At 49.1% G+C, this 26,395-nt stretch overlaps 23 protein-coding genes across 23 annotated transcripts; 10 read left to right on the forward strand and 13 right to left on the reverse strand.

Annotated features, from left to right (window-relative positions):
- Positions 1-36: 36 nt before the first annotated feature.
- On the reverse strand, positions 37-1,320 carry OGAPHI_004181 (uncharacterized protein; the record flags this gene model as incomplete). Its single annotated transcript, XM_046205231.1, has 1 exon — positions 37-1,320. One exon carries the CDS (start codon positions 1,318-1,320, stop codon positions 37-39), a length of 1,284 nt encoding a protein of 427 aa, XP_046061196.1.
- Positions 1,321-1,937: 617 nt separating this feature from the next.
- On the forward strand, positions 1,938-5,457 carry OGAPHI_004182 (uncharacterized protein; the record flags this gene model as incomplete). The annotated part of the gene is made up of 2 exons (XM_046205232.1): positions 1,938-3,193; positions 3,564-5,457. 2 exons carry the CDS (start codon positions 1,938-1,940, stop codon positions 5,455-5,457), a joined length of 3,150 nt encoding a protein of 1,049 aa, XP_046061197.1.
- OGAPHI_004183 (uncharacterized protein) lies at positions 3,277-5,337 on the reverse strand (the record flags this gene model as incomplete). Its single annotated transcript, XM_046205233.1, has 1 exon — positions 3,277-5,337. The coding sequence occupies one exon, from the start codon at positions 5,335-5,337 to the stop codon at positions 3,277-3,279; it is 2,061 nt and encodes a 686-aa protein (XP_046061198.1).
- Positions 5,458-6,350: 893 nt separating the features above from the next.
- On the forward strand, positions 6,351-6,842 carry OGAPHI_004184 (uncharacterized protein; the record flags this gene model as incomplete). Its single annotated transcript, XM_046205234.1, has 1 exon — positions 6,351-6,842. One exon carries the CDS (start codon positions 6,351-6,353, stop codon positions 6,840-6,842), a length of 492 nt encoding a protein of 163 aa, XP_046061199.1.
- Positions 6,839-7,438, reverse strand: OGAPHI_004185 (uncharacterized protein; the record flags this gene model as incomplete). Its single annotated transcript, XM_046205235.1, has 1 exon — positions 6,839-7,438. The coding sequence occupies one exon, from the start codon at positions 7,436-7,438 to the stop codon at positions 6,839-6,841; it is 600 nt and encodes a 199-aa protein (XP_046061200.1).
- Positions 7,439-7,559: 121 nt separating this feature from the next.
- OGAPHI_004186 (uncharacterized protein) lies at positions 7,560-8,546 on the forward strand (the record flags this gene model as incomplete). The annotated part of the gene is made up of 1 exon (XM_046205236.1): positions 7,560-8,546. One exon carries the CDS (start codon positions 7,560-7,562, stop codon positions 8,544-8,546), a length of 987 nt encoding a protein of 328 aa, XP_046061201.1.
- OGAPHI_004187 (uncharacterized protein) lies at positions 7,923-9,160 on the reverse strand (the record flags this gene model as incomplete). The annotated part of the gene is made up of 2 exons (XM_046205237.1): positions 7,923-8,539; positions 9,115-9,160. 2 exons carry the CDS (start codon positions 9,158-9,160, stop codon positions 7,923-7,925), a joined length of 663 nt encoding a protein of 220 aa, XP_046061202.1.
- Positions 8,852-10,903, forward strand: OGAPHI_004188 (uncharacterized protein; the record flags this gene model as incomplete). Its single annotated transcript, XM_046205239.1, has 1 exon — positions 8,852-10,903. The coding sequence occupies one exon, from the start codon at positions 8,852-8,854 to the stop codon at positions 10,901-10,903; it is 2,052 nt and encodes a 683-aa protein (XP_046061203.1).
- A 144-nt stretch (positions 10,904-11,047) lies between these two features.
- On the forward strand, positions 11,048-12,325 carry OGAPHI_004189 (uncharacterized protein; the record flags this gene model as incomplete). Its single annotated transcript, XM_046205240.1, has 1 exon — positions 11,048-12,325. One exon carries the CDS (start codon positions 11,048-11,050, stop codon positions 12,323-12,325), a length of 1,278 nt encoding a protein of 425 aa, XP_046061204.1.
- OGAPHI_004190 (uncharacterized protein) lies at positions 11,743-12,201 on the reverse strand (the record flags this gene model as incomplete). The annotated part of the gene is made up of 1 exon (XM_046205241.1): positions 11,743-12,201. The coding sequence occupies one exon, from the start codon at positions 12,199-12,201 to the stop codon at positions 11,743-11,745; it is 459 nt and encodes a 152-aa protein (XP_046061205.1).
- A 432-nt stretch (positions 12,326-12,757) lies between the features above and the next one.
- Positions 12,758-17,021, forward strand: OGAPHI_004191 (uncharacterized protein; the record flags this gene model as incomplete). The annotated part of the gene is made up of 5 exons (XM_046205242.1): positions 12,758-12,818; positions 12,898-14,987; positions 15,143-15,715; positions 16,361-16,663; positions 16,755-17,021. The coding sequence occupies 5 exons, from the start codon at positions 12,758-12,760 to the stop codon at positions 17,019-17,021; spliced, it is 3,294 nt and encodes a 1,097-aa protein (XP_046061206.1).
- OGAPHI_004192 (uncharacterized protein) lies at positions 12,885-16,231 on the reverse strand (the record flags this gene model as incomplete). Its single annotated transcript, XM_046205243.1, has 3 exons — positions 12,885-13,269; positions 13,344-14,904; positions 15,271-16,231. The coding sequence occupies 3 exons, from the start codon at positions 16,229-16,231 to the stop codon at positions 12,885-12,887; spliced, it is 2,907 nt and encodes a 968-aa protein (XP_046061207.1).
- OGAPHI_004193 (uncharacterized protein) lies at positions 16,343-17,194 on the reverse strand (the record flags this gene model as incomplete). The annotated part of the gene is made up of 1 exon (XM_046205244.1): positions 16,343-17,194. One exon carries the CDS (start codon positions 17,192-17,194, stop codon positions 16,343-16,345), a length of 852 nt encoding a protein of 283 aa, XP_046061208.1.
- A 582-nt stretch (positions 17,195-17,776) lies between these two features.
- Positions 17,777-18,818, reverse strand: OGAPHI_004194 (uncharacterized protein; the record flags this gene model as incomplete). The annotated part of the gene is made up of 2 exons (XM_046205245.1): positions 17,777-18,733; positions 18,807-18,818. The coding sequence occupies 2 exons, from the start codon at positions 18,816-18,818 to the stop codon at positions 17,777-17,779; spliced, it is 969 nt and encodes a 322-aa protein (XP_046061209.1).
- Positions 18,819-18,895: 77 nt separating this feature from the next.
- On the reverse strand, positions 18,896-19,816 carry OGAPHI_004195 (uncharacterized protein; the record flags this gene model as incomplete). Its single annotated transcript, XM_046205246.1, has 1 exon — positions 18,896-19,816. The coding sequence occupies one exon, from the start codon at positions 19,814-19,816 to the stop codon at positions 18,896-18,898; it is 921 nt and encodes a 306-aa protein (XP_046061210.1).
- Positions 19,817-20,128: 312 nt separating this feature from the next.
- OGAPHI_004196 (uncharacterized protein) lies at positions 20,129-20,869 on the forward strand (the record flags this gene model as incomplete). Its single annotated transcript, XM_046205247.1, has 1 exon — positions 20,129-20,869. One exon carries the CDS (start codon positions 20,129-20,131, stop codon positions 20,867-20,869), a length of 741 nt encoding a protein of 246 aa, XP_046061211.1.
- Positions 20,870-20,972: 103 nt separating this feature from the next.
- OGAPHI_004197 (uncharacterized protein) lies at positions 20,973-21,657 on the reverse strand (the record flags this gene model as incomplete). The annotated part of the gene is made up of 2 exons (XM_046205248.1): positions 20,973-21,565; positions 21,627-21,657. 2 exons carry the CDS (start codon positions 21,655-21,657, stop codon positions 20,973-20,975), a joined length of 624 nt encoding a protein of 207 aa, XP_046061212.1.
- A 267-nt stretch (positions 21,658-21,924) lies between these two features.
- OGAPHI_004198 (uncharacterized protein) lies at positions 21,925-22,293 on the forward strand (the record flags this gene model as incomplete). The annotated part of the gene is made up of 1 exon (XM_046205251.1): positions 21,925-22,293. The coding sequence occupies one exon, from the start codon at positions 21,925-21,927 to the stop codon at positions 22,291-22,293; it is 369 nt and encodes a 122-aa protein (XP_046061213.1).
- A 130-nt stretch (positions 22,294-22,423) lies between these two features.
- OGAPHI_004199 (uncharacterized protein) lies at positions 22,424-23,275 on the forward strand (the record flags this gene model as incomplete). The annotated part of the gene is made up of 1 exon (XM_046205252.1): positions 22,424-23,275. The coding sequence occupies one exon, from the start codon at positions 22,424-22,426 to the stop codon at positions 23,273-23,275; it is 852 nt and encodes a 283-aa protein (XP_046061214.1).
- Positions 22,712-23,227, reverse strand: OGAPHI_004200 (uncharacterized protein; the record flags this gene model as incomplete). The annotated part of the gene is made up of 1 exon (XM_046205253.1): positions 22,712-23,227. The coding sequence occupies one exon, from the start codon at positions 23,225-23,227 to the stop codon at positions 22,712-22,714; it is 516 nt and encodes a 171-aa protein (XP_046061215.1).
- An 11-nt stretch (positions 23,276-23,286) lies between the features above and the next one.
- On the reverse strand, positions 23,287-24,006 carry OGAPHI_004201 (uncharacterized protein; the record flags this gene model as incomplete). Its single annotated transcript, XM_046205254.1, has 1 exon — positions 23,287-24,006. One exon carries the CDS (start codon positions 24,004-24,006, stop codon positions 23,287-23,289), a length of 720 nt encoding a protein of 239 aa, XP_046061216.1.
- A 69-nt stretch (positions 24,007-24,075) lies between these two features.
- OGAPHI_004202 (uncharacterized protein) lies at positions 24,076-26,214 on the reverse strand (the record flags this gene model as incomplete). The annotated part of the gene is made up of 1 exon (XM_046205255.1): positions 24,076-26,214. The coding sequence occupies one exon, from the start codon at positions 26,212-26,214 to the stop codon at positions 24,076-24,078; it is 2,139 nt and encodes a 712-aa protein (XP_046061217.1).
- Positions 24,914-25,252, forward strand: OGAPHI_004203 (uncharacterized protein; the record flags this gene model as incomplete). The annotated part of the gene is made up of 1 exon (XM_046205256.1): positions 24,914-25,252. The coding sequence occupies one exon, from the start codon at positions 24,914-24,916 to the stop codon at positions 25,250-25,252; it is 339 nt and encodes a 112-aa protein (XP_046061218.1).
- Positions 26,215-26,395: the final 181 nt, after the last annotated feature.

Below are 26,395 nucleotides of genomic sequence, written 5' to 3' on the forward strand. Positions count from 1 at the left end.
TTACACAGCCAAAAAAAGATAAAATAGAGCAACCGATTAGAATGTGGTGGCTGGACCATCATGGGCAGAGCTTGGGCCAGACACAAGGTCTCTCTTATCCTCCGTGAGGCTCGACTCGATGTTTGAACTGACTTTGGTAATCTGGGACTTTGGAATTCTGTCTGGTCTGTAGAATCTCAGATCAACTCTACCGTACAGGTACAGCACATTGACTGCGGTCTCCAAGTACCCCCAGAACATGTACATGACAACTGGCTTGAAGATCCAGCTCTGGTTGGCGTATGTCTGGTTCAGGAATAGTCCCACGCATCTGAACATGGCCCCGATAAGAACACAGATAGACGTCAATGCAATTAGCGAAATAGAGCTGTTATGTCTGGAAGAGAAGTTTGAGTCAGAAGTCTCAAACTCTTCCAGATCTCCGAGCTCTGTGTCGCTATGGAAGAAGCGACCACGAAGGATCGTTCTTTTGGAACTTGTGGCGGCAGGACCGTGTCTCAGCACGAAAAGTCTTCTTCCCTCTTGAGCAGCATGCTTATCAACAAAATAGGTTGGCGAGAACGACTTGATCCAGAACGGTTGGAACACCAGTGACGATCTGTCCTTGGATGAACTTGGAATCAGGAAAGCGGAAAGAACAAGAAGAATGGCAAGAACAGAGTAGATGCAGATCATGATAGAGGTGGCCTTCACAACGTTTCTGCACATGTCGTAATGACTTTGGCTGAGCAGGTATAGGTATGGAACTGTTCCTGCCACAATTGTCATGATCACGACGGCAGCAACGATCGAGTAGATGGCCAACATGATATACCAGAACGGCTTGCAGTTTCCCCCAACAGGGTGCTTCCAAGTGAAAATTCTTTGTGCCAGGACCAAATTAAAAGAAGCCAGGAACACGGTAGGAAGAATGAGAAGCACCTCCGAGGCAATTCCCACGTGAAGACGCAGAATGTCCTTTGCCCAAGCAATTCTCAAAGCAAATCCAAGAAGACGTAGAAGACAGTAGAAAGCAAAAGCAAGCGAAAGTGGGAACCAGTGTCCTCTGGTGGAGTTCCTGGTGAAGATATAAAGGTGTCCTAGCATCAGCAGGAAGAACACTGCCGTAAAGACTGAGCTTGGAGCCACATCCTTGTGATCTGGATAGGATCCAAATTGGGCTTGCTGCTGGCCCTTGACGTAATCAACAAGCGTGGATGGGATCTGGCTATTGGACTTGAGATGGAGGGCCTTTTTCGTGATGTCCACGAGCTTGACTATGCCAGTCCCGTCTGCGGCGTTGTTGGTGTAGCTTTTCAATAGAGAGATAACTTCGGACATTTGCTGGTAATTTTCGCAATTTTGGGCACGGCTACAGATATTACTTTTATATATGTCTTGAAAGAGCCAAGTTGGGGACTGGTATTATTAAGAGTTGATGCATAATTTGCAGACTAATGAGGGGAGCCCTGAAATGGCAATTTGACGTCTTGATGGGCAGAAAGTGCAGTGTTTCAACAACGAAAGGTTAGTTTTTCCTGTATCGGTATCGCTCTTATCTGGTATTGCCTCTGATAGGCAGTAATTGCCGTACTTTTATGGTGGCAAGCGGATTTTGATAGGGGTTTTTTTTTTTGACACCATGTATTATGCAGGGACTTTAATTATTTCGCTAGTGATGCACCTGACCTGCGGGGGCGTGAGGCAGAACATCAGAATTTCAAAAACATGACTTGGTTCGGAATTTAGGTATTCCTCCCTGAAAGGCATGTGTTCAACTTTTTTATGTTCTGCCGATAACGGCAAGCCAGATTACTTGGGCAAGATGATAATCTCGCGATTTTTATCTCCGATGAGAGTAGAAAATGAATTCTAAACAGATCTAATGCCGAGATTAGGGTGTTATTTAAGAACTGGATTGTTCCTCCTGCAAGCAGGATCAATTTCAATAACTCACCATGACCATCGAAACCAGCGTTAAAAGCGAAGCAGATTTGCAACCAGAGACAGTCGACGAAGACTTCAAGCCTGATGAAAACATCGACCCAACAATCTTTGGTGGATATGACCATATCACCTTCTATGTCAGCTCTGCCAATATTGCGGCCCATTATTTTGTCGACACGTATGGGTTCAAGCCGTACTGCTTCCGGGGCCTCGAAACAGGTTCCAGAGTGGTCAATGCTCGTGTGATCAAGAATGGCAACGTTCTGATCCAGTTTGTTAGCTCATTGAGACCTCCTCATGCAAAAAACTTATCTGAGGAAGATAATAAGCTTGTGGATGAAATCCACCATCACACAACTGTGCACGGTGACGGAGTCAAAGACGTGGCTTTCCAGGTGAGCGATGTGGAACAAGTTTACGAAAGAGCTCTTTCTGGCGGGGCCACCTCGATTTTGAAGCCAACTTCCTATAAAGATGCAAATGGAACCATCACACTGGCCAGAGTCGGAGTCATTGGTGATACCACTCACACATTGGTTGACAGATCAAATTACTCTGGCTTTTTGCCTGGTGGCTACAAATATTACGAGGTCACAGATTCTGAAGAACTCGATGTCAAGTTCGACAGAATCGACCACTGCGTTCAAAATCTCGGATGGAACAAGATGGTCAAGTCGTGCGAGATGTACCGCAAGGTATTTGGGTTCCACAAGTTCTGGTCTGTCGACGACAAACAGGTGTACACCGAGTTTTCCGCGCTTAAGTCCACTGTTATGGCGTCACCATCAGAAACCATCAAGATGCCTGTGAACGAGCCGGCCAGAGGACTCAAAAAATCGCAAATTGAAGAGTTTTTGGAGTTCTACGGTGGACCGGGAATTCAACATGTTGCCTTGAAAGTTGACAATATTTTGGACGCGGTTGCAACCTTGAGAAGCAAGGGTGTCGAATTTATCGATGTTCCGGAGAAATACTACAAAAATCTGGAAGAAAAGCTAAAGAACAGCACACATCCAGAGTTCAAGGAAAGCATGGAGAAGATCAAAGAACTTGGAATCCTTGTGGACTTTGACGAAGAGGGGTATTTGCTCCAGCTCTTCACCAGATCTGTGTTCGACCGTCCTACGTTTTTCTTTGAAGTCATCCAACGAAACAATCACAACGGATTCGGAGCCGGCAACTTTAAAGGTTTGTTTGAAGTTTTAGAAGAAGACCAAAAGAAAAGGGGAAACCTGATTGATCAAGACGGAGAAATTGATCCTTATGAGTAAAGTTGAAATCTAAAAAATAATGTTAAATAAAAATAAATGTAAACGGAGAATTAAATTTGGACTGGTCCACAAGCCCAAATCACCAAGTTTGCATTTCTTCGAAGTAGTCGATGACTCTGCTGCCAGACTGGCTGTTGGCCACAGCAGCTCTAAGAGTGTCGATCATGTTTGGATGAGCGCAAGCACCAAAGGCCACAGAGCCAGAACTTTCGCTGATTTCTTCTGCCACCAATTTGTCAATGTCGATTCTTCCCTTACGGAACTCGACATAGCTGAACGCGCTCTGCAACGCATCGAGAGTGACTGTTTTTTCGTTTCCAGAACTCTTTTCGTCTTGGAGGTGGTCGGAACTTCCAGAAGATGAAGTCTCACCAAGATCCACGTCCTCGACACGGGAGCTTGGGTTAGACACGTAGATGATTGGTTTGCATCTAGTTCCCTTGAATTGAGCAAGCTCGCTCTTGAACCAGTTCAACGAGTTATACTCTCTGACACCCCAGTAAAGCTTGACCTCAGTCTTGGTGTCTCTGCTAGCAAGATCCAAAGCGTGAGAGAATGGTCCTGGGATACCGTTACCACCAGCAATCAGCACAGCCTTATCGTAGTGTTGGTAAGAGGTCTTGAAACCGTAAGGACCTTCGACAAGCACCTTGATTGGGAACACCTTCTCGTGGTGGGATTTGGTAGCTTCACCAATGATCTTAGTGACACCGCCCTTGATCTTACAGTAGAAGTGGATGTGATCTTTGTCGGTGATCGAGTCGATGAGAGTGAATGGATGCGAGTGCCAGAAAGTTTTCCAGCCCAAGAAGTAGACGAATCCGTGGGCAGCAGGGTCTGCTTTCCAGTAACCCTTTGGATATGGAATGGAGAGCTTGATGGTACCCTCTTCTTCCATGATCTCGCATCTGGCAGTTCTAACACCAAAGAGCACAACTCTGGCAATTCTTGCAACCCAGTCGAACACCCAGATAGCGGCACATGCGTAGTAAAATTCACCGTATTCGAGGTAAGCAGCGTGCAACCAAGCGCTCCACAAGAACATGACGATCAAGATGACGTGAGTGATCCAGAACACCTCGTACCAGTATCTTCTGATCACGTATGCTCCCAAACCCATAGCCAACCAGCACGAGACGGTTGCAACCACACCGTATCTATACCAATCAGCGTGGACTCTTTTGTGATACTTTCCACTGTGGATCGATTGCAGAGTCATGGCAATAGAGTGAACAAGAACCTCAAGACACAGAATTCTTCCGAGTCCTTTGTGGAAAGTGACGAATCTAGAATATGGCCATCTGGTGACCCATTGCAGGAAGTTGTTTCTTCCTGGGAACAGAAACAGCAGAGGGAACAGGTAGCAGAGCAAGATGGCCGATCTGTCACCCACATAACTGGCGATACCGTTGGAAGGCTTCTTGAAGACCAAGTCATGCTCGTAGAAGCTCACACCGAGAATAGCGTTTGCCAACACCATGTAGATGAAGAACAGAGACAGGATGATGAACTCGAATCTGGATGGAAAAAGACCAAACACACCAAAGCTCTCGATATGTTTCTTACCGAAAAGAGCCGGCATGGTGATGTACTTTCTCCAAAAATTGTTTGGAGCTCCAACGAAAAGTCTTCTAAAACCAGGAATTGTAGCAAAAGCCCAGTTGAAAATTCCGCACACCACAATCAACGCACCCCACATAGCCAGACTTGCCCAACCGAGGTAGTGACCATAGAGAGTAGCGTTGTAGGCGTTCTTGTAACCGTAGTAGACACCATGGAAGTAGTAGGTCATCTCTCCTCCAGTGATCGGATAATTCACTGGGATGGAAGCGTTGAAGTCTGCCACCTCACTTATGTTAACCATGTAATTGGTTGCATTAATGTATGCAGCACGAATCTTTTCGTGCGTAAGCTTGGCCTTTGGGCACAAGTTCATGATCGCTGTTTCTATGCCGGTGTCGTTGATCTGGGTGTGCTCATAGCCGCATGCCACCCAAGAACCAAACTCTGCCACATTGCTACAAGCGCAAGTGTACTTTCTTCCGGTCAAGGAGCTGTTGGAACAGAAGGTAGCAGAGTACTCGACACCGCTCTTACAAGCCATGGCACGATAGTCATCGTTATTGTAAGAAGGAATCATCTTGGCACTCGTGAGAGTAGCCAAGGAAAAAACCCAGAAAAGTGGACTCAACTTCATTGGAAAAAAACAGGGACCGCACCCTTGGCTTTAAATAGGACCAGGACGGATATTGAAGCATAGGGTCCAAAAATTTTCACAAGAGATCTTGCTCTCATTCGCTCTTTTTTGCAATAACGCTAAAAACTGTCCATACAATTTTAGTATGCAGGTGTATGCAGCTGAATAAAAATAAGGACACAGCCTGAAACCGCTTTTTTTTTCATCGGTACGAGATCGAGAACACTCATACAACGTTCGCCCAGACTTGAAAGGCTTGTGAAGCTTGGTTGCTAAGCAAAAAGGTACAGGATTACTTTGATTCGAGCTTATTTGCTCGAGTTTCGACATGTGCGTTAGTACTATTTTTTTAAGGTTTGCACCAGCACTTGGCACTGATCGTCAAGATAATTTTCAGCTTTGAACAATAGAATTTTTATAAATCTTGCCGGAAGAGTTTGCAAGATATAGGAACTGTTACTGATAATTAATCGCTGTTTTATTTGCTACAAGGTAGTACCGACCGTTTTATGGACCGTTAGTTATTGATGCAATGGGCATTTGTCATGGTTTAACCGATTGATATTTGTCTGGTATATAGAGGATCTTCATCGAGTTAATTTAACGAGAACTCAGTCCGATAATTCCACAACGTCTATTGTGAAATAACCTGACTGCATAATGATTATTGTGACAGGGGATCTCTTTTTCTCGCTCATGTCCAAAAATTAAAATTGCCTGATTGGCTTTTTTAGCTTCCTTCCGCTTCCAGATCTACTGCTAGCTTGTGCATGTGCGTCGGGAAATTGTAACTAGGTTCAAAGCCTTAATTATCTCCTTTTTAAGCAAGTTGGATGCAAAAAGCCCAACTTTCTATTCGCCGTGTCGCAGCTCTGTTTTTCTGTGCACGGATGTTGATTCCTTTTCAAATTGCAAATTAAGTTGATCAACAGTAACCAGTCTTCTCTCCATTGGTAATGTCTAAGAGATCGAATAATTTCTGGTTTCGTGCGGCCGCATCTGCAACCATTCTTGTTGCTGGGTTGGTGATTGGCCGTATTGTTTACCAAGTGACGGAATCTCCCAATACCGCAAACTCAAACCTGCAGAAAAAAACTATACAGCCGGAGACCCGTTCTATCACAATTGTTGTGTCGAAATCGTATGCACACATTATTGAGCCGAGATTGTTCGACAAGTATCCGAACATAACAGTTGTCCTGCATCCTGCACTGGCCAAATCCGAGATTGTTAGTCAGCTGGGGTTGGCTGACGTCGAGTCTCGGATCATACAAACTGAGCACGAGGAGAGTATCTTCCACATCATGAAACAATTAGGATCGTCATACAACTTTGTCTCATTACATGACCTCGACATGAGCCCAGAAAAGATCGAGACCTTCCACCTGGACAGTTTCGTTGGAAATATTAGCGATCTAGACAGTTTGGACGACTATTTAGCATATTAATGGTTCACGATATCTCTTCTTGCACCGAAAACGACCTTTTCTGTCTTTTGGTTGCTGCCCTTTGTATAGCCGTACTCCATCGTGCTCCACGGCATGCCGGATGTGGCTGAGAACTTTTGAGGCTTCGGAGGCACCTTTGGGCGCTCGTGTTTGGTTGCGATCGTCGGCCCGATGTACGGGTACTTGTCTCCAAACTTTTTATGGATCAATCTCGAAAGCGCCTGAATTGCCATCACCACTTGGTATGGGTCTTGATATTCAAATAGGTCTACTGTCTGGAACAGCTCGTCTTGCGGCACGCCTTGCGACTTGATAAAGTTCAAAAACAACTCAATTGACTCCATTTGCACAAACGCCATCTTGCTGCTTTTCACTGGTAGCGTATTTGGCCCCCAGACACAATTGATCAAAGTGCACAAGACTGCGCCTGATTTAAGGAACTCAACAAGGTCGGTGGAGGCGAGCTGCTGTTCGTCCACCGCAGACCCCATCACCTGCACTAGCCATGTCTTGACGTCCAGCTGGAGTTGCGGGTTGCGGTACTTGTTGATTCGCGAGACTTTCAAGTCCTGATCCAAATTGGTGATGTCTGCCATAGTTAAGAAAATTAATATTATATTCATTTTTTGGGCCAGCCCCGATGCTGCTGCAAGTGAAATTTCAGATTAGAGCAAAAAATAAAATTACCCCTAACTTTCTTCATATCGACAACTAAGGATGTCTGCTGTGCAAGAAGTGCAAAGTCTTATCCAACAAGCTCAGTCGAGCGGAGGAGCAAACGGTAAAGCTGCCATTCAACGGGCAATTGAGATCTGTGAGAGTCAAAAACTGGACCCTAACTTATACTGTAAGGTCAGAATCGCCCTCGGAGACATTTTGTTGTCTGAAGGTGACCAAAAGGGAGCTGTTGACCAGTACAAGCTTGCTGCCGAGCTTGATGAGCGGGATGGTGTGATTAATTCTCCAGAAGTTCAACAAAAGCTCAACAGTATTTTGAACAACATCGGTGGCTCGCTGAATCGCGAGGTTGAACAAAATCCAAACTTCGGATCCAACGAGAGAGGATTGAGCTCTATGCTGTTAGGCCAAGTGATGGGAGGTGGAGGCTCGACCTCGTCGCAGTTCGGTATGCTTTCGTCGCTGCTTGGAGCTGGAGGAGGAAGCGCATTGGGCGGCCTCGGAGGCTCTGGCGGAGGTGGAGGAGGATTTGGTTCTGTGATCTCTGCTCTTTCTGGTGCAGGTGCCACTCCTCAGCACCAACAGTCGCAAGGTGGGTTCAACCTCGGCTCGTTGCTCGGTGGAGGCTCTAGTGGAAGATACAGCGGCCAAGGTGGCCAAGGTGGCTACGGCGGAGGAGGCAGATACGACAACGACAGCGGCTACGGAGGGGGAGGAAGATATAACGACGACGGATACGGTCAAGGCGGAGGATTTGGCGGCTCTGGCGGCGGATTTGGTGGCTCCGGTGGAGGATTTGGAGGCTCTGGCGGCGGAATGGGCTCGCTGGTGTCTGGACTGCTTGGCGGCCAAGGCGGCGGCGGTGGCGGATTCGGAGGAGGATTCGGCGGCGGCCGTAACGACAGATACGACGACAATGGCTTCGGACAAGGAGGCGGCGGATTTGGTGGCCAAGGAGATGGAGGATTTGGCGGCGGATTTGGCGGAGGAGGAGGACGTCGCAACGACGGTGGCGGCTTCTTCTAAACGAGTTCATTGTCCTTTGGTAATCGGATTTGACTTTCAGGTATTTACTTTAGCAAAAGCAAGCAATTCTTTTACGATTGACCCGAGCTGAGGAAATTAATACATTCTCTGCCAAAAACTTGACGGATATAATTTTTTTCCCTAAGATTTGCCTACAGATAAGAAGTTCATCAGGAGATGAACGCATATTTTTGAGACAGTCAGCAGTATTTATATCACAGAAACCAGAACGTCTAAACCCTGCATTTTCAAGGATTTCCTAGATCCACTTCCGCATTTTTCCAAGCCCTGTATATCCCGATCCAATGTTTCATACTCCTCCTACAAGGGATACCTGGCAACCCGACACGTCAATAAAGTTTTCTTACGACAATGAATCTCTTGACCAAACAACTGCAGAGATCGTCAAGTCTCCTGCTATCGGATCAGACCGTCGGGATAGTGAGGAGAGTCTGATAGAATCAATTCACACAGCCACTAAAGACGAGTTACCTGCACAATTACTCAAATATCTTCAAGAATTTATAAGGTTCCTAAGAGAGCCTCAGTATTCGAAACCACTGGCTACTTTTGAAATCGCAGACCTGTTCCAGAAGTTTTATGCCGACTTCCATACAAAGAGCACAGAGCTCTTACAGAGCGAACGTAAAGTCGAGCTGAAAGATTTAAACAGACCCCTGAACTATTCATCTTCGAAGTACAATCTGATTGTGGAGAGACAGCTTTGCGAGAAGTTTTACACGTCACTGATGTTCCCCAGAAAGGGCGTTTCTCTAGACGAGTTCGAAAAGAAACTGAACGCAGATTTTGGCGTCAAGCTCTCATATTTGAACAGAATAGATATAACTTTCCAGACATTGGACTTGCAACTGGAGCTGGAAGAGTTGGCATTTCAGAACAAGCTCCGCGAACTGATCCTGCCCGAGTTTGAGATTTTCAGTGCAGAACGGTCGCCAACTTTGAAACTGAAGCACTTATCTAAAATCCACAGACTGCTTGACACGTTGCTCAAAGACATGAGCAAAGACACATTACACGAACTGAACACCGATATTTATTTGCCGATCCTGATCTACACCATCATCAAGATCGAAGACCTACAGACACATTCCCTGATCTCGCAGTTTGAGTTCATCAAAAGATTTAGAAACGATTTTGTCTATGACGGCTTAGACGACGAAAAGGGACATTTGCTCTATGTTTTCACCAACTTCGAGGCCAGCATTTCCTATCTAGCAAGTGTGACGTTGGAGAATCTCAACCTACAGGTTAACCAGGAGGAATTGGTTCGTCCTGGCGATGATGCTGACCAGATTGCTACTCTTTTATCTCAACCTTTAGTCCTGGAGTCTGTTGATGAACAGGTGAAGAAAGTCCAATCCGAGTCGATGTCTGCACGGCATCTTTCGTCGTCATCTTTGCTGGACTCGTCTAGATTCTCTCTGTTGACGCCAGCAGAGTTTCTACCTCTGTATCATGCCGATCAGGGAATCAGGAACATCAGCAACGCTGTTGATTCCAGCATCAAGAGCATTATCGGCCGCGTTTCGTGGTTCAATCCGGCTGTAGATCCAGTTTTGGAGTCTACCAGACAACAGATGGAGGAGAACCTAGCTATACAAACCAGTGTGACTTTGAACAAGCCCGAAGAAACGAAAATCACTCCAACCTCGTCGATATCTACAAACGATTCTCGAAGCCAGCCGCAAACAGGATCCGACCTGACACTACAGCTCCCGGCCACACAAACAGGCAGCAGCGATGGGATCACATCGACGATGACGTCCACTACTCTTGTGAGAACCAAGTCGCAGGACTCTTACGCGTCGTCTCCAAATGCTCAGGACAAGTTTTTCAACAAGTTCACGAGCAGCATGGGTGGTGTGATGAAGAATCTACGGCCGCTGAGCACGTCATCGTCAAGCTCGTCGCTGAACGTGAACATCGAGCCGAACGGCAGTGTTGGCTCGCAAAGCAACCTGACACTGAGTCCGTCAAATAGCTCGAACTGCACACAGGTTGGAGATAAAAATAGACCGCCTTTGAATCGGATGCGCAGTCGCACGGCGAGCCTTATCAGCAGCAACATATTCAGCCCGGAGCACCAGCGGATGAGCAAGGCTGCGCTGTTCAGCTCGATTGAAAATGCGTTCGAAAACGTAAAAAACAGAAGCCGAGGAAACTCTTTAGGCGAGCAGCAGCCGAGCCACCGGCCGGAGGAACCGGTCAAGGCAGCCGGTCTGGACGCGTCCAAACTGGACAAGTTTGGCGACAAGCCATTCGAGCAGCTCACCATGGCTGAACTAGCACAGATCTACGACAACTACAAGTATCTTTTGAGCATGTTGAATAAATAGAATGTTTGTTCTAAAATCAACCCCTGGCTGTGTAGCCAAAAATAAATCTACCCCGGACCAAAATTTGATTAGGAAGGAGGGGATTTTGACGTGATTCTAGACCTTGAATATTTTTTTACTCCAGACACTCTTTTTATAACAGAAATGTATTCCAGCTTTAGCAGATACATTGAGTCTCCAGGACCAATACGGCCCGATTCTAAAGGCTTAGGCAGGTCCAGAACGTTATCTAACGTTTGGAGGGGCTACAAGCACCTGATTCTGTCCACTATTGCTGTTTTTGTTGTGTTGAATTTGACCGCATCTAAACATCCCAAGTCGTCGTTAACCGCGTACAAATTTTCGGATTTCTACACGGACGGGTTCTTTGGCAACAAAACGCTGGTCAAGACCAGTCCACCCGCCAAAAATGTTCACGATATGTACGTTATTGAGTCTCGGTTGAACCATTTGTTTCCCTACAACAAGGACGACGAGGTGGAGAACAATATTTGGCAGGTTTGGAAATACAAGTCCGACGACAAACAGTTTCCCGTGAGTTGTTTTCCGCACATCCAGAGATGGCGTGTGGTGAACGACGACTACAACCATAACCTGATACTGATGTCAGAAGGAGAGGCATTGATCGCCGACTATTTGAAAGACGAGGTTCCCGAGGTGATGGAGGCGTTCCAAAAACTGCCAGACATCCGTCTGAAGTACGAGTTCCTCAAATATCTGATTGTTTACATCGGAGGGGGGCTTTTTGCCGACATCGATACATTGTGTGCCAAGCCACTAAAATATTGGTACGACTCGCGGATCTCGCAGGGGAAGTTGACGGTGGGGATTTCGTCCGACTACAATGACGAGAACTGGAAGCTGCTGTACAACAGGCGGCTCACGCTATCGAACAAACTGTTCCGGGCCAAATCGCACCATCCGTTTTTGGCCAAGCTGATTGCACGCATCACGTTCATGGTGTTTAACGACGAGCGGCTCCTCAAGGAAGTGGACTGGAACGCGGCCTTCGAGAACCTCGACAGCAACGGCGAGCCATTGATCCAGTGCACGGGTGAGTCGATCTTCACCGACACGCTGTTTGAGTACCTGAACGAGCTCAAGTCGCCGTTTGTGTACCGCGTTGCCAGAACAGACAAGGACCTGCTACCGGAGGAGATTGTTGGGCCCGAGACCACAGACCCGATCTCGTACAAGCTGGTGAGCATGTCTGTGGGACCGACCCAGATCGACGATGTGATCATCATGCCACAGGTGACTTTCAAAGGGTCTGCCGAGTTTGAGAGCCATTCAGGCATCGGCACAAAACAGGACTACACGCGCGAGTACGACGACGAGGACAAACGGGAAGGCTATGCGAAATTCTACTATGCTCGATCGTTAAACTTGCTCACCTGGGACGACTTTGAGGATTCGGAGTGACAAGCCATGACAAGTTGAGCAACAAGTGTATAGACATCCAAACTGCAATAATTGTGAATAAATTACTTTTTCTCGGCAAATCGCTGGTTACAAAGTTTCTGTGGGCGTGAGTCGTTAAAATGATGCAGCTCCCAGAAGAAAATCCAGAATTTTTATCGACTAAAACGCCATCGTGCATCAGCACATATATTTAATTATCTGCTTGAAAGGGTAGCGTAGGTCCAGAAAGGGGCATGTATAGCAGGGCAACACTAAAAATATTTCCGTATTAAGCGGAACCTGGGTCAAAAAAGTGCAACTGGTGTGCATTGCTACCACCACAAACACAGCTCCATTGCCAAGGTAGACAAGTTTGTTTCACCCTGTAGCCACCACAGATGCACAGAAGACAAACAAACTCCAGCAAATCGTGCTGGAGAGGAACAATCTCATATGCACAAATTAACTGGAAAATCCAACCCCGGTGCAGATAAGTATAAATACCTTTCCTTCGGTAGCAAACACACTTTATCATCAATCGCTCCCTGATATGAGGTTTCTTGCACTCTTTACGGCGTCTCTAGCCTTGGAAGCCACTGGAGGGCTTGCGTACGTTGCAAAAATCGCAGACTACGCTAAGGAGGCAGAAGTAGCCCGCCATCATCCGAAACACCATAACGGTAGCCATTATCTGGAAAAGCGTGGTTGGGACCACGACGATGACGACGACGATGACGACTTCTTGTCCACAAAGTCCGACTGTGATGATGAACCAACCACCACAAAGTCTGATTGTGAAGACGAAACCACAACCTTTGAGACAACTACCATCATCACCACCTCTGTGCCAATCACCAGCTCTTTCACCTACTCCAACTCGTCCAGCTGCGACACAGTTACTTCGTCCACAGAGACAACCACCACCGTCACCATCTCCACCACCGTCACCCGCAGCTCTTCTGTTCCTGTCACGAGCTCCGGCAGCTCGTCCAGCTACGTTCCCAGCACTTCGAAACCGGTGACCAGTTCCAAGCCTCACACCAGCTCTGAGCCACCAACGAGCTCCAAACCACATTCGAGCTCGAAGCCATTCACAAGCTCTACTCCGGTGACCAGTTCGAAGCCAGTTACCAGTTCGAAGCCAATCACTAGTTCCACTCCAGTTACCAGCTCAAAACCGGTCACCAGCTCTAAACCGGTTACAAGTTCTAAACCATTCACTAGCTCTAAGCCATTTACCAGCTCTAAGCCATTTACCAGCTCCAAACCGGTGACTAGCTCCAAGCCAATTACTAGTTCCACGCCTGTTACCAGTTCCAAGCCAGTTACTAGTTCCAAACCAGTCACCAGCTCTAAACCGATCACAAGTTCCAAACCGGTCACCAGCTCTACCCCGGTTACAAGTTCTAAACCGGTCACCAGCTCAAAACCGGTCACGAGCTCCACTCCGGTTACCAGTTCCAAACCGATCACCAGCTCGAAACCAGTTACAAGTTCTACCCCGGTCACTAGCTCCAAGCCAGTTACTAGTTCTAAACCTGTCACCAGTTCCACACCAGTGACCAGTTCCAAACCGGTCACCTCTTCCACCCCCGTCACTTCTTCTACCCCAGTGACCAGCTCTACTCCGCTTACAAGTTCGAAGCCAATAACTAGTTCCAGCTCTACATCGGAAACCAGCTGCCCACCAACAACCTCATCGCCGGTGACCAGCTCCAAGCCGGTGACTAGCTCGACACCTCTCACGAGTTCGACGCCAGTCACCAGCTCAAGCTCCACCACAGAGAGTTGTTCAACAACGTCGACGCCGGTCACCAGTTCCACTCCAATTACCAGTTCAACTCCTGTGACTAGTTCGACGCCGCTGACCAGCTCAACTCCTGTCACCAGCTCCAGCTCCACGACAGAAAGCTGCCCAACCACCTCAACTCCCGTGACAAGCTCCACACCAGTCACTAGTTCAACCCCAGTCACTAGCTCCACTCCTTTGACAAGCACAACTCCGTTGACCAGCTCGACCCCTGTCACGAGCTCAAGCTCCACCACTGAGACCAGCTGTCCACCAACGAGTTCCAGCACAACCACCGAGACCAGCACTGTCGTGACCAGCTCCAGCTCGGTTCCTGTCACCAGCTCGACGCCAGAGACTTCCTCAACACCAGAGACCTCGTCGGTTCCGGAAACGTCCAGCTCGACTGCTGAGAGCTCCTCGAGCACCTCCTGCGAGACCTCGTCGACGCCGGTCACAAGCACGGAAACCACCTGGACCACCGAGTCGACGAGCTCCAGCTTCTCGACCTCGTCAGTTCCAGTCACCAGTTCGGCACCAGCTCCGTCCTCTTCTTCCTCCTCCTCTTCCAGCTGCGAGACAACCACTGTCGAGACTTCCACCGACACTGCCACCGCAACGGAAACGTCTGGCTCAAGCTCGGCCACCGGAGCTACCGAACAGGAGGTGTCCACGTCGGCTGCTACACCAACAACTCTGGGAACAAGCGTCACTTCTAGCGGGGTTCCTGTCACTTCAGCATCGTTTGCTACGAAAGAACCATATGAAACCGGTCTCAATAAAAACGGAGCACCAACTTCCACAGAGGAAACTTCCGAGACATCTCAAGCTGCCTCGATCTTAGAAGGCAACGGCCACTCGTTGCGTCCAGCTTCTAGCCTTGCTGGATTTGCTGTATTCTTCATCTACCTTATCATGTGAGTGCACATGGAAAAGTTCATTGTATGTTTTTTTGTTAGATAGCCGGTGATGTAGTTCACCGTCAATAAACTTTATTCGTTTCAGAACCCTTTAACCAGTTTATATGCCAGGAACAGAGCCGTGAACAGAATCATTGGGATCAAGTAAACGTTGATGATTTCCAGCCGGCTGCGCAGTTTCAGTGTCATGGTGGTGACTTTGTCACTATCAACCAGTCTGCCTGTCTTGTAGTAGTTATCCATCATCTGGTCCTTACGGATCCACAGCTTGTTCAACCAGATTTCGAACCGATCCATGTCTTCCTGTTCTTCTTCCAACGTGGCGTTTTCGTCAAACGTGCAGCCGTCGATCGAGCTGATATCGATCGCGTCCACGTGAATGCTTGCGGATTTAGGACCCTTACCCAGCAAATAGATCGACCGCAGAGTGAACTTATCCTGCGCATACTCCTCTGCAGCGTGGTCGCTATAGGCCATTGTGAAGTTCAAAAGAAGATTCGTCTTCTTGCGCATGTGTTTACACGCCAGATACAAGCCTTTGACCCTAGGCAGCATAACGTGGTCCAGCTTGAAGTCGAGTTTCTGTTTGAGAATGTACTCGTCGGATCTGGGCTTGGTGTTAGGACTGAGATTGGTTCCTTCTGGGAAAATCAGCAGCCAATGTTTTTCCACATCGCTAAGATGTGTGAACTGTTTCACCATGTAGCTCTTGTCTAAGTCCCATTTGCGGTTTAAAAAGATAAAGTCGTAATTCTTCATTCCGTAGCCCAAAATAGGAATACTCTCAAGGGACTTCTTCATGATGATGTAGAAGTTCTCGGAACAGTTGTTGAGGTACGAAATAAACCACAGAAACACCCAGTCCGAGTAGATCTGGTGGTTGGCGATCAGGATGGCGCTGGAGTCTAGATTGAGCGCCGCGGAGTTGGCGTTGGCAAGCACCTGACTGGCAGAGATGGTGGATTCGTCAAATGATAGCTGCAATTGCGTGGGACAGCTGAGATTCGTGATGAACGTGATCAAGGTGACAAAGTTCTTCTTGGTGAACCCAATCAGCCGGATCCGGAGGTCTTCTTGGCCAGCAAACAGGATGTTGACCACGAACTGTGAAAACACAATGTTCAGACACCCTGTGGCAAACGTCAGCACGGCGAATCCAAGTCGCAAGAACTGGAAAATCGTGGGCTTGTGGGGTTTCGGATCTGGTGGGATCGCCATTACCAGGGGATTATTTTATAAATAATTCTTTTTAATCATTTTATTCGCGTATATTTTTTGTTATATAAAGCCAACAGACAGATGATGGTGCTCTTTGAAGGAGGAGCCAGCCTAAGATGAAAGAGGAAGAACGTTGGAGTCACACTCACCAACAAAGTTTCCTGCTGGGTCATACGAACACACGACATAGGTTCCCCAGTAGGAGTTGCAGTGCTTGTAGCCACATCCCACCTTGGTGGTGGACTTCCACACAACCTGGGTGAAGTGGTCGTACACGGAACACGAGGAGCCGTAGTCGTAGTTGTCACCCTCGGAGTACCATGCATCCACGGTACCGGTGGTGGAGTAGCCAAGAGCAAGGTTCTCACCGTACTGGCCACCAGAGTGGGTCAAGGTACCAGAACAGTCGTACTTGTCGGCGTAAGCTTGAGCGTATTGGGCCAAGGTGTCGTCCCATGTGAGGGCGTCGACACCGTGGAGCTCTCTCTTTGCGTTGTGCTCGTTGAGGATCTGGGACTGGAAGTCGGAGGAGGAAGAGGTGGCAGCCTCGGTGGAGGAGGTGGATGAGGAGGTGGTGGACTCAGTGGAGGAGGTGGATAATGTAGTTGGGGATGGAGTCGAGGTGGTGGATGTGGAAGACTCGGTAGAGGATGTGGAAGATTCGGTCGAGCTTGTAGAAGACACGGTTGTGGAGCTGCTGGAGTCCTCCACGTTGGCAGCTCCCACCAAGTCGTCAGAAGATGAGGTTGGGGTTGGGGTGGCGCTGGTGCTGGTGGAGGAGGCAGCGTAGGTTGCGGCCTGTCCAACAACCTGGGTAGCACCTGGGGTGATAATCACGGTGGTCTCGACGGTCTGTGTGACAACAACAACGTTGGCTTCAGCATTTCTCTTGAAGTGAAGGAAAGGAGCGGCAGAGGCTAGTTGGCCTAGCAAGGTAATTGCAACAACAGATGAAAACTTCATTTGTTATGGATAAAGATCAAGGAATGGACGGTAACTAGCCGGAAACGCGAATAGTTCGTAACACAAATAAACGACTTCTAACACAGAAGGTTTCGAATCAAAGAACCTGTTTTGAAAAGGAAGGAAAATAGGGTTAAAAAACAAGAACCACGCTAAATGTTTACGTTTATATTTGTACCTGTTCGGGGCGTGTTTCACGAGGTTACGAAAATCGGTAGCGGTATGTGTAAGGGAATGATAATAGAAATTCAAATAAAACTAGTCCCCTATTGTTTAAAAACATTAGTGTGCATAATTGTCTTGTTGAATATTTACATTCTTGCAGTTTTGGGTATTGTTCTTGAAGGGAGGAAAAAAAACCTAGTAGATCCCTGCACAAGATGGCTGGCTGGGAATGAAATTCTTTACGCACTCTATTAACGGGGCCGGTTCTAAGCCAGCTGTTAAATCCCAATCGAGTAATATCATCATATACCAAACGCCTCGGACAACTGATCCAGTAGATCATTTACCCTTTGCGGTTATACTGGTCCAGAAACGAGCCTTTTCTATATACAGGAACCAGCTTATCTGTGAAGTGACTTATATGCTTTGTTCGATCATTTGGAAAAACTTGTCACTTCTTGGGAATGATCCCAGCACCGTCAGGTCCAGAACAAGGTCCTCGATCTCGTTCAGTGCCGAGGCCATACCGGATCCTTCCCAAACCTCCACGAAAAACACATATCTCCACGGACTCACCACAGACGGCCGGGTTGTAATCGATTGTAGATTCAGGTTATATTGCTTGAACACCTGTAGAATGTCGCACAGACTGCCGAAATTGTCGTTGTTCTTGATGATGAACGTCAGCAGCGTGAGCCGTTTGTCGGACACTTTGTTGAGCGCGATCGACGAGTCCAGCACAGGCAGCTGTTTTTTGCTCAACACCAGGAACCGGGTGGTATTTCCCTTGAAATCCTCGATCTGCGACACTTTGACGGGAACCCCGTGGATCTCGCTTGCCGTCAACGAGGCCATAGCCGCGGTGGTCTGCCGCTGCTCTTCTGTCTTGAGTGACGCCACGATCTCCACCGCCTTGGACGTGGACGAGGTGTCGATCTTCTGGATCTTGATATTGTTGTCGAGCTCGTGCTTGTGCAAAAACTTGTTGCACTGCGACCAGACCTGCGGGTGCGAGTAGATCGTCGTGATCTTGGAAATGTCGTTCGAGTAGGTGATGAAGTTGTGGTGGATCGTGACAAACTGCTCGGCAATCACCTGGAAGTCTCTGGTCTTGGTGGAAGAAGCCTCCGAGCTGGTGCTCTGTTCCATCTCCCGCAGCTTGATCTTGAGCCGGTCTTCCTGGATAAACCAGTCGCGGAACAGGTCGTAGGTGAGCACGACCTGGCCATTCGACGAGTTCTCGAACGGAATCACAGAAAAATCGCACTCGTCTTTGGAAATGCTCTTGAAGCACGAATTTATCGAGGGCTGCGGCAAATACACTATAGACACATCTCCTGCTAGCGAGTACGGCTCAAACTGTTGACGTGCCGCCTAATTCAGTTAGTCTTCAATATATCAAACTTACCTGGTGCGAATACGTCCCTGGAGGACCCAAATATGCTACTTTGATACTCATCTTGTTGAGCCTTAGTTAGTCATAATTTGATTAAAATTATTTATTTGATCCTCAGTCACGTTACATCTGTACACAGTTTAATTTTCCATGCTCTGAGCAAGATCTATAAGTTCATCCATGCTGAACTCTGTCGAGCCGGAATTGAACTGCTCCAGCAACTGGACTCTCTTCTTACCTGTTTCCGACAGGTTATCCGACAGGCCTCCGTAGAATCTTTGCACATTCAGAAGCAGAAGCTGTGCTTCCTGGAGAGTCAACGGGGCGTCTTTTTCCACCTGTCCGTTCATCAGAATCAGGTCCTTTTCGTCCTTCAGCTCCTGGTGGAACATCACCGTCGTGTGCGGTCTGGCAAACTCCTTGTGTAGCTTGTACTCGGCCAGAGATGTGATCAGTACATGTGTGGTTTCTGGTCCAACAAAGTTCCATTGCACAAAATGAATCTCCACAGGCGATCCAGCCTCCGGAGCCTCACCCTCCACCTGCGCGTCCTCCCGCGGAAGAGGCAGCACAAACGTTGGGTTGCGGATCGCGTTTCTGTGCAGTCTTTCAAAAGAGTTTTTGGGAACAACCGCACTTAAAGTGTTCTCGCCCTTTTGAAACCTCAGTCTCCACAAAAACTCGATCTCCTTGCTGTCCAATGCCCGGATCTTTTCCAGGTCCAGGTACGAGTTCAGGGTCTTGTACGGGTCCTTGGGCGTGGCCGGGTCAATAGGCTTTCTGTCCTTGGCCTGCTTGATGACCCGCTTCTGCTGCGACTTCTCGTACTCCTCGAGCTCCTTGAGCGGGTCGATCTTGTTCATTTCCCGTTTCTTCTGCTCGATCTCGTCCTTCAGCTTCTGCTTCAACTCCTCCGGGTCGGCCGCACCCAGCTCCTTCGCCTTCTGCTGCAGTTTCTCTCTATACCGGGCGGCAACGTCCTCCGCGACGGCCTTGTTGGCCACAAACCGCACCGGCGTCACCGTCGCACGACGCACAAAACTTCTCGTTCTAAGAAACATGAAAAATAATTTGGTTAGATTTTTCGTCCAGTAGAGTCTTTAATGGGAACAGGCACGAACAGCATGAACGAGCCAATTTTCACCGCCAGTCGTCTCCACTAGTCACAAGATTCTCACCCAACTCCCCCCATTGTCCACCCGTGGCTCCACCGTGTTCACCATCGCCCCGTCAAATTTTAGCACTGCCCGAAATTATCCTCCGTTTCCAGCTACATTCTTTTTCCTCTGTCGTCAGCGCTTACTGTCCCAACAACGTCCAAAACCTCTTCCACGCCCAACATCATTCGCCGGACCCCTTAGCTTTCTCCCGCCATGTCGTTCCAAGAGGACCAGCCGGAAACCCCCGTCTACAGCGATATCCCTCCACCTGCCCAGCTGGCCCTGCCTGACCCGCTACCAGTCCAGGTCCCGTCCAGCGAGCTGCAAAACCCGTTTCTCCAGTCCTCGTCAGTGCACCAGGGAACCTTCTACGTGATATTCCTGCCCATAGTGGGCGGGTTTGTGCTCGCGTTCCTGCTGGGGTCGGCGTATAACCGCTTCCGCGCAAAGAGCCAAGCTCGTCACGCCAACCTTGCAGACGACTCGTTCGACTCCGACTACACAGACTCCAAAGACGACCCCATTGTTCCGATCAACATTATCAGACACAAAACGGTAGCTGGTCAGACGCGGGGCATCGAAGTCGCAGGATTCAGACCCGTCAGGTCCATCAAGCTACCATCGAATAGCCATACAAAAGTTTTTTACCAGCCACACCAAGGCCCAGCACAAGTCACCACCCTGCATCTCAAGAAACAAAGCGACCTGGGTACGCCCGAGCTGCCTATACGTGCCTCGCTCAAACGGCCAGTCATCCGCAAAAATACAAGCATCGTCCTGGACCAGTTCATCCAAACAGGAGAACTGCCAATGATGGACGCCCAGACAGCCCCAAACAGCATCTACGAATCTGGGTCCAACTCGTACGTGAGCTCGCGTAGCATATCGCCGGCAAAATCGAACTACAGCTACAGCCAGAGCCCCAAGCGACACGCCGGCTCCTCGGTCACGTGACGGTACACCGGTGCCAAGGGGCGAGTGGAACTGAACATGATATATTTCTACAATACAACGCTACTTACGGTTGTCCGACAGAAGTAAATTCCCTAACGGATGCTCACATCACCACACAGCTCGTGCCCTCGTTCTCTGTGGCGGCGTTGGCGGTGCCTGCTCCCTTTGGCTTGGCAGTGAGTGCCAGACGGGCAGCTTCCGTGAAGACCTCGTTCACTCCGCGGTTCTTCATGGCCGAGCACTCCAGGTATCTCAGCGCGCCGATCTCCTTGGCCACGCCCACTCCGTCTTCGTACGGAACCAGCTTCCTTCCAGAAGGAGCGTTGTTCACCAGGAGCTCGTCCTGGCCAATATCTGGGTCTGTGCTTCTCAGATCCGCCTTCAAACCAACCAAAATCAGTTTCACGCCCTCGCAGTGTTCCAGGATCTCTCCGACCCACTTGTTCTTGACGTTCTCCAACGAGTCGTGTGAATCAATAGCAAAACATAGGATGATACAGTGCGTGTCACTGTACGAAAGCGATCTCAGTCGGTCGAACTCCTCCTGCCCAGCAGTGTCCCACAGCGAAAGTTGAAGCTGTTGGCCGTCGATGAATATGTCGTGGATGTAGTTTTCAAACACTGTTGGTTCGTATACCTGCGGGAAGTATCCTCTTGTAAACACGTTCAAAAGCGATGTTTTACCGCACGCACCGTCTCCGAGAATGACGATTTTTCGCTGGACTGACTGTTAGTGACAAATCTGTGTCGAACTTACCTGGTTTGGGGGCCCCTCCGCACAAAGGCATTTTCTATTGATGATTATTAATTGCGCGTTTTTTTCTGTAATTTGGTAGCTTTTCAAGATCAAATTTGAGGAAGTTAACAGTTGGATCACGTTTAGCGTTGCTCAACTATTTCCACTGTCCTAAGGTATCTTATAATTTGGGAGAAGTAGACCGTTGGTTTGGTAAGAGCACTTTTTTAAACAGAACCTGAAAAAAATACCCGGTGGGAGGGTGCGCCCCCCTTGCACTGGCGAAAACTACACCGTACAAATCCTGGTGTTACCGGCAATGGCTAAGACAGGCGCAGCTGCAGGCAGCAGGAAGGCAGCAGGACCAAACAGACTGTTCCAGGCGCTGGGCGAGAGACCCAAAGGCTCATCGAAGGGCCCCAAGGACTCTAAGGGCCCGCAAAACGCACTACTGCGTCGTCTGGCCGGTCACCAGAAGAACACCGGCTTGGCTTCGAAACAGAACACGTTGTCCCGCACAGGCAAGAAACAGAACACCGCGGTGGCCGTGCGAAAGCCCAAGGCTGCCACGCCGGCTCGTCGTGCGGCCAACACGCTGGCTGGACGGGTCGGGCTGACCGCGGCACAGCGTCGCCAACTCGAGCAGAAGAGCAAACTCGTTAATAGAATAGGTAAGCCTCGTAAATAGAGTGTTGTGTGACCTTCTACCAGCTGTTACCACCAGCTTGTCGTTGTGTTTGTGTATGTCCTGGTGTACGGGTGTTCAGTTTCTCAACCGATGAAAAGTTGGTGCGAAAAATATTCATCTAAAACCATCGATGTTGACGGGACTTAGACGACTGGGAACCGGAATTTCCGCGGTGCAGACCAGAAGCATCTCGCTGCTGGGAAACCTGCAACCGCCGCCAGACTCGCAGGTGAACGAGAAACGTGTGGGAAGAGGTCCTGGATCCGGATACGGTAAAACCTCTGGACGAGGACAAAAAGGTCAAAAGGCCAGAGGATCTGTTCCGCACTGGTTCGAGGGTGGTCAGACGCCTGTGCACAAGCTCTATCCAAAAAGAGGATTCAGAAGATCTTTGAAGTTGGACTTGCACGAGCTGCCATTAGTCAGAATCCAGCGGTTCCACGATTCCGGCAGACTCAACCTTGCACCAGGCGAGGTGCTGACGATGAAGAAGATGAAAGAGGTTGGGCTGATCACCGGATCGATCAAAGAAGGAGTTGCTTTGCTGGGAAACGGATCTCCTGAGTACAACCTGGATATCAGCATTGAATCGACCAAGGCCTCGCAGAGTGCTATTGAAGCCATCGAGAGAAATGGGGGCAGCTATACGTCCAGATACTTTTCGCGGTCTTTGGGCTACAAAGTGCACATGGCTCCAGGTAAGTTCATGAGCACCAAGGGCTACATTCCTATGCAGGCCAAGCCGATCGCCAGACGGGATATCTTGACCTACACCGATTCCGAAAAGAGAGGATACTTGGTGGACTCTGAGCTGTCGAAACGCATCCAGGACGGAACGAATCGTACTGCCAGCGTCAAGAGAACCACCAAGTCTCCGTTGGCCAGACAGCTCGAACAACTCCAGTCTGCCACCACCAAAAGCTACGGCGTCCATGGTTTCGCCAACAATTCGCTGGTCAAGTTCTCGGATCTGAGTATATAGTCATGTCTGATTCATTTGTATATATCGTACACTACGTCTGTTCGAAACACCCATTTTTCCCCAGCAGCAACCGCCGCAGCCTCGTGTAAAAGACAGTCGTCTCCGTGTTTGTGGAACAGGGCCATTCCCTGCACCGGCCGCGTGGCTATTTGTTTGTCGGGGCCCTTGGCTGCGTCGTTGTAGAAAATGGTCTCTCCGCCTTTCAGTCCCTGGTCGCTCAAATAAATGAGTACCGTCCATTTGGTGGCCCGTCCTTGGCCACATCCAACCGACTCGTCGTAGTGTTTGCCGAAATATTGTCCCTTCGTGTACCTGTAGAAACGCAGGTTCGGGTTGAACGCCTCGGACCGGGTCATCTCGTCAACTATCCACCCGTCAACCATTTCCTGCTGCGACTGGAACTCGAGCAATTGGCGGAAATACTGATAAAACAGGTCAGCGCCTTGAACGTCCGAAATAGACGCCCGGTCATTTACTCGCGCAGCGTAGAACTTGGATTTAACCAGTGGCGTGGTCTCCAGCGGCAAACCCTGTGTGATTGCGGCTATCAGGTCCCGACACTGATCTGCAGTAAGAAACTTGGACACCGTGAATATCTGTCCGGGGACAACACTCTCAAACTGCGGCTTGTACAGATTTGCCTTGGCAGAGTCCAGGCCAGCCACCGATGGCGGGAACTGGAACTTCTGCCCGCTTTTGCCAGACTGCTGCGTCTGTTTCTTTGGACCCATTGCATACACTAATTATAAATTACACAGCCATCTTTTATTGAAAAAATAAGTATCTAGTCAGTAAAACAGCTACCATCCTCTAGCATGGTAATTCAGATTGTCTTCCCAGTCGTCGTCCTTAGCCTGGCTGGACGACAATTGGTAATCGTCAATAAAAGGCCCAATCTCCGGCTCTGCAGACAGAAGCTTGAGCTTGTTGCCCATTATCCCGTTAGCAATGATATTATTAGAGATCTCGCTCTCGGGCCCACTATCTTCTTCTGCGCTGACTCCTCCGTTTTGCAGCGTCGAGGAGGACGACCCTGTTCTATTTAGATGACTGCGCACGCGTGGTTTATGTTGGAGTTCGTGTACATTTGTAGATGATGCATGGACTAGCTTGTTCTCGTTGTTGATGCTCTCAACCAGGTTTGACGGCAGCTCTTTGGTCAGCACCTCGATGGAGGCGGCCGACGGCGAGCCTCGTGGCATGATCGAGCTGCCACGTTTGTCCAGACGCGGTCTGGAACTGCTGCGGGACTCGGGGTCACGGTGCATGTGCGATCTCGAGCGAGGAAGTGAGCCCGGGATGTCGATGGACTTGACGCTCGAGGAAACACTGCCGCTCTCCTCGTGGTGGTCGTGGGACGCGTGTGTCTCAGCAAAGTAGTCCCGGCCCCGCTCAGGCTGGTACGGTCTTGGGCCCGGCCGCGAGTTCAGCGGCTTGCCAGGACGAGGCTGCCGGTGCAAATTCATGGTTGGCAGGAACATGTGAGTGGACAATGCTGTTGGAAGTAAAGTTGTTGCCGTTGGTGGGGCGTTGGATTCGTGCTGGCGCTCGTAATGGCCGTTGTGGATGTCAGTGGAATGGTAAGGCCGTCTGCTGTTGGCAAGGAAAGATGCCAACGAAACTGCACTCTTGGAAACCATGTGTGGATTATTGCTTGAGTTATTGCGCACAACTCCTGGACGTTGGGCGTCCTGTTGGTGTCCATGGGCAGCTGACGACTTCTTGAGCATCGAGGGTATATCGTTGTCGGGAGTAATCTTCAGATCCCCGGTAGCGTTCACGTTTGTAGATGAAATAGATGCCTTGGACAGATCTGGACGGTCTGTCGGTTTGGATGGAGGGAACACTGGCGAAACCACATGGCGCGGACTCTTGGGTTTCTTTGGCTCGGAAGACTCCTGCGACGAGTCCATTTTGTCGAGGAACAGTCCGCTCAACAGCGAACGCTTAATGGTTGGATTCTCTGGGTTTTTGTGAACGTCTGTTTTGTTGAAGTCCAAGTGCTCTTCCTCGATATCGTCGTCGTCGAAATCGGAGTCGCCGGACATGGACGACCAGTCGGACCCGTCGGAGAATTCGTCGTCGGAAGAAAACAAGATCTTCTGCTGCGCATAGTCCTGTTTGCTGTTGTTTTTGTCGAACAGTGAAACTTGCGACCTTTGAGTCTCGGATCTTGGCGAATGGTGGCTCTCTGCTCCTGTTCTGCTTGTTCCATACAATAGCTGCTGCTGATTGAGTCTCTCCAAGCTTCTATCGCGTTCTAAAACTTTTGGCGCAGGGGCTTTGTGAGGTACATCCAACACGTCTTTCTTTTCTGTAGCAGGGTAGTCGAACAGACTCTTGACCTTTGGAGACGCGACCGATTTCGGAGACTCCTCGGGCTCCGGAGACATAGTGTTCTCGATGAAGAACATCTGTCCACGGTTGTTGGCCTGACCAGGAGTGTTTCGTATTAGGTTTTGCTGGTGGTGGAGATTTCTCTGGGTAAGTTTCTGGGGCTGATTCTGGACAGACTCTGGCTCGGACTCCTGGTCGCTAGTCGAGACCTCTGCTGTAGTTTCCTTGGACTCGGTTGTGGTCTCGACCACGAGCGGCACCTTGTCCTTGGCATCTGGCGGCGGAGTATGTCGTCTAATCTGCTTTTTGTTTCGTGGGATAGCCTGTTCCGATTTTCCTGCAGAGATTTGGATCAAGGCAGAATAGTCGTTGTGGTCGTAGTCGTTCTTGAGCAGAATGTGGCGGTTAACAACACGCCAGCTGATGTTTTCGAGGCGTTTGCCGTTCTTGATCACGTCGCTTGACTTTATCAAGGTGGTCCAAAGAGTCAGCACGTTGCCGAAATCAAGCTGGGCCTGGCTCTGGCTCTGCTGGAGCGCCTGCAGCGTCGACTGCGACAGCTCCAGAAACGGAGGCGATTTCTTTCGTTCTAGCGAGTCCATAATGCCATTAATACAGAGGTATTTTTTTGTTTCCGTATGTAAAATAAATTACCACCGGGTGTTTTCGTGCACTAGCCCAACGTTTTTTCCCGGGAAGCGTGACCTTTTAGAAGTACGGGTACGATTAATATGTTATTTAAGGGTTGCTCTTAGAAATAAATTCCTAATGTCCGTTTCGGAA

The sequence above is a fragment of the Ogataea philodendri genome (genome assembly GCF_020536065.1).
Source record: "Ogataea philodendri strain CBS6075 chromosome Unknown scaffold2, whole genome shotgun sequence".
NCBI lineage: Eukaryota > Fungi > Ascomycota > Pichiomycetes > Pichiales > Pichiaceae > Ogataea > Ogataea philodendri.